The following is a 9,489-nucleotide window of genomic DNA, read 5'->3' on the forward strand; positions in this document are numbered from 1 at the left end:
CCCTCCCAAGGGGGGACATTCTCACGTGTCCAGTGCTATTAACGTGGCATTCCTGGCAGCTGGAACAAATTGCACTGAGGTAGCCAGGAGCTGCCCACCTGCTGGGCTCTGCTGAGCCACAAAAGCAGCCCAGACCACTCCAAACCCTGGGCTCAAAAAAGTTCCCATACCTCAGGGTGTGCCTGGGAACACAATACAAAAAGCACAAACTCAGCACCACTGACACTCCAGCAAGCAAGAAAATCTCAGAGAATTTGATTTTGAGCCTCTTGCTTCTGTTGTCTGGCAGTTTAGATGAAATTAAACTTTACAAAGGAGACATGCCAATACCCATCATATTGGGCATCACATCTGTGGGATTTTTGCAGCATTAATGTTCTCCTGAAAGCTGTGCCCTGTGGGCTGATCAACAAGATTCTTGGTATTTTTAAATGCACCAACATTTTGCCCTCCCTTTTCAGCCAGAAAAACATCCAACTGGAAAGTCAAAGTAATTGTCCTTCCTGGAAAAACAAATTCTCCATATTTACTGATTATACTGTGCAAGCCTGCTTATTAACAAGATCATCTCATTTCCTCCAAATCTCAGAATATTTCAGTTCAAATGAATTAAAGGAGGTAAAATTAGAAAGTATCCTTGTGGCAAAGAGATATTGAATGCTTAATATGAATACTTTGACATTTAGAAGTCAGATGAAACAAAGTAAATTGTTGTATTTGCACTGCAGCAGCGCCCTGCCCATTATGCAAGATGTGTTGGAGAGTGGGTGGGGTGAAGAGGAAGTCCTAGGCTCTGTTTTAATTTGGAAACATCTGTCCCTAGAGAAGGGACAAACGTCAATAAGGCATCAACTCACAAGTTTATTTTGTATTTTCCTTCCACAATTAATTGCACTGTTGATCTAACCATAAGTAGCAATTCTATAAAAATTATACTATTATCTCCACCAAGACTCTTGATTATTGTTACTTTTTCAGGCAAATTGTGTTTCTGTAAAGTGTATCTGTGGGTAGTTACAAACAGGTAGAACTGGACTTCCTATTTCTAAGAAGAAACAGGAGTGGTGTATTCTAAGTGTGCAATTAAGCAGAGATTCTCTCCTCAGCAGCACACCAAATAAAGAATTATCCTTTTAGGGGTACAAAATACAAGCACTGTCAGTGACTTTCAGTGAAACCCTCTATTATGGTATCCCCATAGTCTCCACCTCACAGCAGTCACAAAGCTGTCACATGGTGTGCAACACCTCGCAGTTGTTAGTCAAGAAGAATGACAGGCAGGACTGGTAAATTCACAGGGCTCCAAAGGCAACATAAAAAAAAAAAAAAACAAACAGATTTAAAAAAAAAAAAGAAAACAAAACAAACAAACAAGAACACAAAAAAACCCCACCAAAACCTGTCAGAATTACTTCCAGCACTTGAGGTAAGAAATGCTTTCCCTTCTTTTTTTTTCTTAGGGAACAAAGAGAACCAAAGAGACTTAAGCAGTCTGGAGAGTTTACCCACCAGCTGTAACTTTCCCTCTCCCCCTCTAAAGCAAATACACTCATGAAACAAACTAGCCCTCCAAACATTTGATTGTCTACACAAACATGAGTAAGTCAAGAGCAGATAAGGTGTAAAGCTTCACTTGGCCAGTTTTTTTCCTGGCTCTAAATATTGTAACTGATGCCACAAGTACATTCTGGACAGCTGGAGCAGTTCACCACAAATGCATTTGGCCAGCTGAATTTGGCAGCTGAAGTAAGTTGAAGGACAACAACAGTAGTTTTGCTTCTTTTGAACAATCTCAAATAGAATAGAATATTTCACTTGGAAGACACCTACACCAATCACCAAGTCCAGCTGCCTGACCACTTCAGGGCTGACCAAAAGCTAGAGCATGTTGTTACAGGAATTGTCCAAATGCCTCCAAAGCACTGACAGGCTCAGGGCACCAAACACCTCTCTAAGATTGCTCCAATGTTTGATCATCCTCTCAGTAAAGAAATGCTTCCTAATGTCTAGTCTAAACCTCCCCTGGTGCAGTTTAACTACTCCCACACATCCAACCACTGCACCTGAGGGACAAGAGATGATCAGCACCTCCCTCTCAACTTCCTCTCCCCAGAAAGCTGAGAGAGCAGTGAGGTCACTCCTTAGACTCCTTCTCTCCAAGCTAGATGGACAGAGTCCTCAGCCGCTCTTCACAGGACATTCCTTCCAGCCTTGTCACCAGCTTTGTTGCCCTCTGGCTGCATCCAAGGATCTTCACATCCTTCTTGAATTCTGGGGCTCAGAACTGCACACAGAACTCAGGGTGAAGCCACAACAATGCAGGAGAGCAGGGTATCTACTGCTTCTAAAAATCTTTAGAACTATTAGAAGTTTCCACACATACTTGTGGGGTGTTGGGGGACTTACTAAGGATCATCTTCAGGGAAAAAATATTAGGAAATAGCCAACTGTTGCATCTGTTCTCAGAAGCTATCCCTTCTGCTTAATTCCTCTCTTCTCTCTTTCTCAACAGAGCATAACTATTGAGTAAGCAAAGTCAAAGAATTAAACCATATAATTGTGTAAAAGATTTTGTTCTTCACAATTCCTGAAATTACTTAGTGCTTTCTCAGTGCTGCCACAAGAAGGTAGGAGAAGTTACACAGGCGATATCACACTTGACACCAGACAGAAATACATGTGGCATTCGCTCCCCCGCAGCCTTCTGGCATCTTCTTCCAAGAACTGTCCAATTCTTTGCCAGAATTTTCCCTTGTCCAGTATAAAAAGTCCTGTTCAATTCAGTAAGGATCAAGATATAAAATGTCTTCGACAGTTTTTAAGCTGTATTCTGAAGGTCAAGCTATCAGAAAACTGTCAGTGAGTAGTAAAGTCATTGTGTGAACAGTATGGAGTAATACAGAGTTAGGGTGACAGCAGTGTCAGGTAACTGATGTCATTAACCTCTCCAAGCAATCATTCTTCATTGAAGTCAACCACAAACAAGATCCCAAAAGTTAGCTGCAGATGACATATGGCCTAAGTAACTACATGAAGAATGATTACATGCTCATCTACACTCAGTAAAGACTACAATACAGTCAAAATACAACAACTGCTATGATTTTTTTTCCTTTCCTTATCAGAAGTTTTCCCCCATGTTTTTTCCTCCTTCCCCAAAGAACACCATTTCTCTTGGTTATTTTGCTAAAAAGGAACTTCTTACTAGAATATCTATTCCTTCCACTGACAACTGCAGTCTCTAAATACTTGTAAGGAGTTATAGCTATCTTAGACAAGCCAGGAAATGTCAAAAGAAAAAACCCAAAAAACTACTACAGAGTTAAAGGGATTGATTTATGAAGATTACAATGGAAGAACAGAAGAATAAATGACTTACAGCATAGCTATTTCCTAACTAAAGTCTGAAATGCAACAAAGAGGGAGAGCAACACAAATATTGTCACCAAAAGAACTTCTGGAGCAGATAAACACAAAACAAGACAAATAAGTTGACAAAGTCAACAAACAATCATCCATGCTCCCATAATTTATCAATGTTTTAAATTAAAATTCTGGTGCAATTTATACAGCCATTAGTTTCTTTGAAGTAGATAAGACATTTACATGGAGGGGAATTTGGTATTACATTATCACTCTGAATAGAACCAAGGTGAAATTTAAAAAGTAATAAACATTTATAATAGGGAAAACAATCATACCTATCCTACTTACTAATCAAAACTTAGTACTTTACCAAACAAAACTTCTAAGAGGCAACTTAGTCTTTAAAAGAACTTGCAACTTTCAGGGACAATCTTGCTTGGAATTTCTTATAACTCATTCTACAAATAGCTGTAACACATTTTTTTTACATTAAACAGGATATTACACTTGATAGGAAACCAGTGTGACTTTAGTTGGATTCCCTTTTTTGTCCTAAGATTTTTTTTTTTTTCATGAATCACTGACCACATTTAAAAAAGCAGCAGCAGAAGGTTCTCAACAGACTTCTATCCTGGATGCAGGGTATCAGCAGGAGAAGATTATTACCATCACCCTCAGCTACAACACTCTGAAGTCTAAGTCCTGGTTTACTTTTACTAAAATAAGTGGACACACACCCTTGAAAAACAGGCAAGGCTGTGAATACACACAACCTAAGTGAGCATAAAAATAATACTTCTGATGGTATGCTTCTGTATGTCTTTAAACACTGCAGTTAAAATGACCTCCACAGCTTTTTTATAACCTTCATAAATGCATGGGATTGCTGCTGACAAACAGCTGAAGTCCCTCCCAGGCACACTAGCGTGCTTACACTAGGCAGGAATGCTCTCCAAGAACTAGAAAGTGCAGTGAGCTCTTTGGGCTTAGTACTGTACTTTACTCACACAAAAGGCCAGACCAAAGTTTAATATCTATGTTTGCAGAAGCATTGCTTAGTCTTTAAAAGAATTACTACAATGTTCATCCCGTTGCTTCTGCTACAAATAATGGTTCTAAAAAACCAGCATCTTTTTGTGTTCATGTGTCTGAAAAGAGAGTGGCTACACACATACACACAAGAAAATTTGCAGCAGACTAAACAGCAGCAGCAGGAAAAAATATTCTCCCTACATGCTCAACTTAACACTGTTTAAGTACAGGGAGTGAGGTGTGTGCTTGTTTTCAAAACAGACAAGGCAGCCTCATCTCTCACCTGCGCACAGACCACGGAGTAAGGCACTTGGTAAACTAATGGGTGACCATGAAACTGACGGGTCTGAGATTGTACCATGGAGATACAGCAACAGCAGGAAACCCAGGAAACTGACACACTGCTTTCCCTCACACTCCCACTAACTAACAGTACTTAAACTCTGGTAGCCGTCAATGAGCAGCACTGTATGATTAGGTCAGATCTGAAATAATTTTATAATAATCAAATTTAAAAAGTACATCTCAGGTAGCATCCAAGAAAAATGCAGCTCAAGTAAGCACATAAATTTACATTGCAAAAACCCCTAAATGACAGAATCACAGCCAAATTGTTCTGTACTTTATTGCTGTCTGTGCAAAGAGGCCCGAGTGAAATTTTCAGGGAAGTGCTTTAGAACAGGCAAATACATTTTCATTCGCTATTCCCATTCTAATACAAAACTAAAAATTTTTACATAAATACAGTTTTAAACCTTTTCAAACTACATGGGACAATTGACCAATATTGCTTTTGCACAGTCACATAATTCTAAAGACTATGCAACAAAATGATGGTGCAGCTATGACAAACCCTGCCAGCTGTGTAGTTTCATTCCAGGTATTGTTACCATAATAACCTATTCCTGCTATTGTTACCTCATTGCCTTCGTTAATGAAGTCTAGGTACATGCTACTGCCACACCTTTATTTCAATGACCTCAGAAGTTTAATTCCTGCACAGAATACCCACGTAGTTCCTTCAGTTCATTTTTAAACTTTCAGCAAACAATAAGGCATTATTTATTTCTTTAAAATAATACTCTCCCAGGTAGACAGTTTATACTCACCCCACGTTCCCTACACAAAATCACCTAAAGAACAAAAGCCAGAGACCAAACATATTATAAAAGTTATTAAAACGCTCAAAGACAGTACAAGGAGCTAAAGTTGCAAAAGAGCTCACCCTCCCCTCGCAGCAGCTGCTCCGAGCATCCCTGCGGGGCGGCGGGTCCCTGCCAAACCCGTGAAATCCGGGGCAGGAGGGCTGATTCCCGCGGGCCCGCCTGGAGCAGAGCGCTGACTGAAGGGCCAGGCTGCCCTCCACACCAGCCTGCCCTCCACACCAAGCCAGCCAGGCGGAGAGAGGGGTCAGGGCCGCCCTCCTGCCCCGCCGGGAGGGGCGGGTGTGGCTGCCAGGGGGCAGCTCCCCGGGACAGCCCCCTGTGCTGCAGGAAATCCGCAAGAGGTGATTTACAGGCAGGGCTCATTCCCATCCCACCGAGCTGACAGTTCAGCTGAAAAGTATTAAGCTGGGCCCTGAATGCTTGTTAAATAAGGAACCTCACCCTTAGGCTGGAAAAAAAAATAAAAAAGGTAGGGATGGGGGGTAGGAGTGGAGAGGGGTGAGGTAGTGTTGCACAAGCTTATCAGTGCCCACTTGCTGCAGAACATGCCCTTGCAAGAGCTGTGTATGAACTACTACTATTTATATCTGTACCACTTATTAGTTGCTGCAAATCTCTAGACAAGTTTAATACATCAAAATTACCTGCTTAAAAATACAATACCCCTATTTTCTGGCCAGCTTTTCCTCCTATGTTGGAGGAGCCTCAACTTCATTCACACTTTTTAAAGTGCTTTCTAAAGTTAAAGCTCTTAAAATAGGAGTGAAGAGAAATAAATATATTGTATGAAGAGCTGACCTAATGGCCTGCATAATCTGCACTTAGGCATCAGTTTAACATGCAGCAACATGGCATCTGGATGGGAAGTAAAAACATAACATCTATGAACTTCTTTGAAGTTAGCAAAGTTCAAGCAGTTGGCTTTATACTGACAATACAATAATATTTTCCTTGAAACAATTATTTGCAGTTTACTTATTTAATCCTAATACTCATCTCAATATTCACAGAAACAAATATGTGCAGTACTCACTCACTCAAACTGTTCCAGCAAAAGCAACAAACTCATAACTACAGGCTTCCAACATGACTAAGTCTGCTTGGACCCAGAATCTTTCTCTACTTACTACTCAGCAGTAATCAGGCACAAAATCGTCTTCCTATTAACGTAATTGCTTAACACATGCAATCCCACTCTCCTTGGTCTCTTGACCTTTCCTTCCTTTGCTTTGCTGACAGTTCCTCTTTTTCCAGGGAGCACTTGCACTTATACACAATGCACTGCAGCGGCAGCTCCCAAATACTTCAAGGTTTCTTCAAGAAACAGAGTAACTTTCCACACCATATGCACGGGAACACAAAGCATCACTGAGGAGAGTACCTTCACTATCAGCTGTTCTACCTCAGCAGTCTAAGTACACAAAGTATGTGCTATGCTCCAGTTTGGAGTCTCTACCTTTTCAGCATAAGCTGTTCCAAGGCTTTACAACTCAAATGCCGGTTTTACCCAGTAAATGACTGACTTGCAGTCATGGGTTGGAAGGAGTTGAGGTATTTTTACCCTCCACTAAGTTTTGGCATTCTTTTTTTAAAATTTTTATAAATAGTCTAAGTGGTAAGAGTGGCTAACTGAATTGATCCTACTTTAAAATACTAAAATGTGAAAAATACTTTATACACTTTTAAGCAAAATGATCGCTGATAGCATATTAGCACTCAGAATATTGCAATGTAAGCATTCAGCTGTAGTTAAAATATTTTAAGACCGTACAGTATAATCAGTAAACTTTACCATGCAGATTTGAAAAGTATGAAAGTATGACTTCTGTGTACAATGTATGGTGTACAACAGTTTGCAAACCTGAAGTGCAGGTAATGTATACTATCAAAACTTGATTTCCTAGGTAGTTACAATAAAATTTCCCAAATTTTTTAATCAGTAAAGCAAACAGCATAGGGGGAGAAAAAAAATCAGAATATTAGTTTAAATTCTAACCCACACAACTCCCTCCCTGCCCCATACTGAAATGAATAATGAATGAGCTAGGTCATGATTGCTTTCAATAAGTATGTCAGAAATCTTCAAAACAATGAGATGAGGCTAAGACAGACATCAAAGGTCTCCCTAACAATGCCACATGCTTATACAACCACATACTATGCATCTTTTTTATGCATCAGCATACCAGCAACTGCATAACCACAAGTACCCAAGGTACTTGAGTTTTATGTTACAAAACTTAATATGCAAACAAAAATTAACCGAGAATTTTAAGTATTTGTGTCTGGAATCCGAGAATTTAAGCCCAACCTTCATCATGCGTCTGGGCAGAACTAAGGTTTTCAGACTGGAGCGTCACCTTACACCTCCCGTCAACTCTGTCACACAAGCAGCAGCAGCTCACCCGAAGCGTCAGTAACTCCAAGAGATTTCTCAACAAATGGAAAATCTAGGGTTTTGCTGTCACCGTCCTCCCACACCTCCCGGGCCGCTTCGTTCTTGTGCCCAGCTGCTCCCCGGAGCGCTTCTCAGCCCGCCCTCCCTCGCTCCGCGCTCCCCAGCGCAGGACCCCGCTCGGAGGCGCCTGCGGGGCGCGCCCCAGCTCCAGGGCCCGCATCAGCCGCAGCCCAAGGGCCGCTGCCCCGGCCGGGATCGGGACCGCTCCCCGCCGGGCAGTCCCCGCTCCAGGGCAGGAGCGCAGCCCGCGGGCTACCTCTGCTCATCAGGTGTTTCGAGTCTCTGTAAACGCAGTTGTTCCCCGTGCAGCCCGCCCTCCAGCAACCCCGAAAACTCATACGCTTTTTAAAAAAGTCCTTCCCCCACTTTTAAGGAGCCCCCCCACACTTCAAAAGGCTTCTCCACATCTTTTCCTTGGTGGAATTCCCAAGCCCTCCGTTCAAATGGACTCGCAGCCACATGCCCAGAGGAGCTGGCATCTACAGCGGGGGCACGGGCTTACCTTTGCCTCCCCCGCGTCGGGCTCCTCCTCGTAGTAGCCCTGGCCGGACTCGTAGGCGGCGGCAGCGGCCGGCTGCCGGGGTCCCAGGAGCACGGCGCCGGCAGCCAGGCAGCAGCTCAGGGAGAGCACCTCCAGCAAGTGCATGGTGCAGGGATGGCAGAGCGGGCGCGGAGCGGGGCCGCGGGGCAGTCGGAGGAATGCAGCCGAAATTATGAGGCTCCTTCTCTTCCTCTCCCCCCCTTCTTTCGCTGTCCTCTCCCCCCTCCCTCCCCTCTCAATATCCAAGGCAGTAAAATCCGTGGGATGGAGAAGATGCGGTAGCAGCAGCTCCTATGCGCCTGCAGGGGACTTCCCAACTTTCCCAGCCGCTTTGCAAATTCTCACCAAAGTTATCCAGAGTTTGCCAGGTAAAAAACCCACCAGGAAACCGGACATCCGAGACTGCGCTCACTCAGGAGCAAGGGAGGTGGAAAGCGCAGAGAGGAGGAGGAGGAGGAGGGAAGGGAAGGAGGGAGAGAGAGAGAGCCAGGGAGCAGCAGAGCGGGACCGAGCGGCCGGTCGCACCCGGGGGGATCCCTTCGCGCGGGCCGGGCCGGGCCGGGGGCTCGGTGCCGAGGGGCCCCGCTGCGCTGCGCTGCGCTGCGCTCCGCCCGCCGCGCTGTGCCGTGCTGTGCTGTGCGGCCGCCTGTCAGCGGCGGCGCGGCCGGGGGGTGCGCGGCGCCCGGGGCTGCGCGGCGGCGGCGGCGGCGGCGGCGGCCGCGCATGGCGAAAGCGCCCTCTGCCTGCGCCTCTGCGCGCCGAGAGGGGCCGGCGGCCGCCTTCCTCCTCCTCCTCCTCCGTCGCCGCCGCCTCCGCCTCCGCCTCCTCCTCCAGCCGCTGCTGCTGCCGCGGCGGCGCCGCCGGCCGCTGGCGCCCCGGGGAGCGATCGCCGCGCAGCGCGGGCAAGAGCCCGCCCGGGGCGCTCC

The 9,489-nt window shown here is 44.8% G+C and overlaps 1 protein-coding gene across 1 annotated transcript in view; it reads right to left on the reverse strand.

Moving 5' to 3' along the window:
- VEGFC (vascular endothelial growth factor C) overlaps positions 1-9,178 on the reverse strand; it is a 70,113-nt gene extending 60,935 nt beyond the window's left edge. The window contains exon 1 of the mRNA XM_059844568.1: positions 8,525-9,178. Within this exon, the coding sequence (XP_059700551.1) occupies positions 8,525-8,668 (144 nt within the window). The 5' untranslated portion in view covers positions 8,669-9,178. The remainder of the gene's footprint in view (positions 1-8,524) is intronic.
- Positions 9,179-9,489: the final 311 nt, after the last annotated feature.

This window comes from Haemorhous mexicanus, chromosome 4 (genome assembly GCF_027477595.1).
Source record: "Haemorhous mexicanus isolate bHaeMex1 chromosome 4, bHaeMex1.pri, whole genome shotgun sequence".
NCBI lineage: Eukaryota > Metazoa > Chordata > Aves > Passeriformes > Fringillidae > Haemorhous > Haemorhous mexicanus.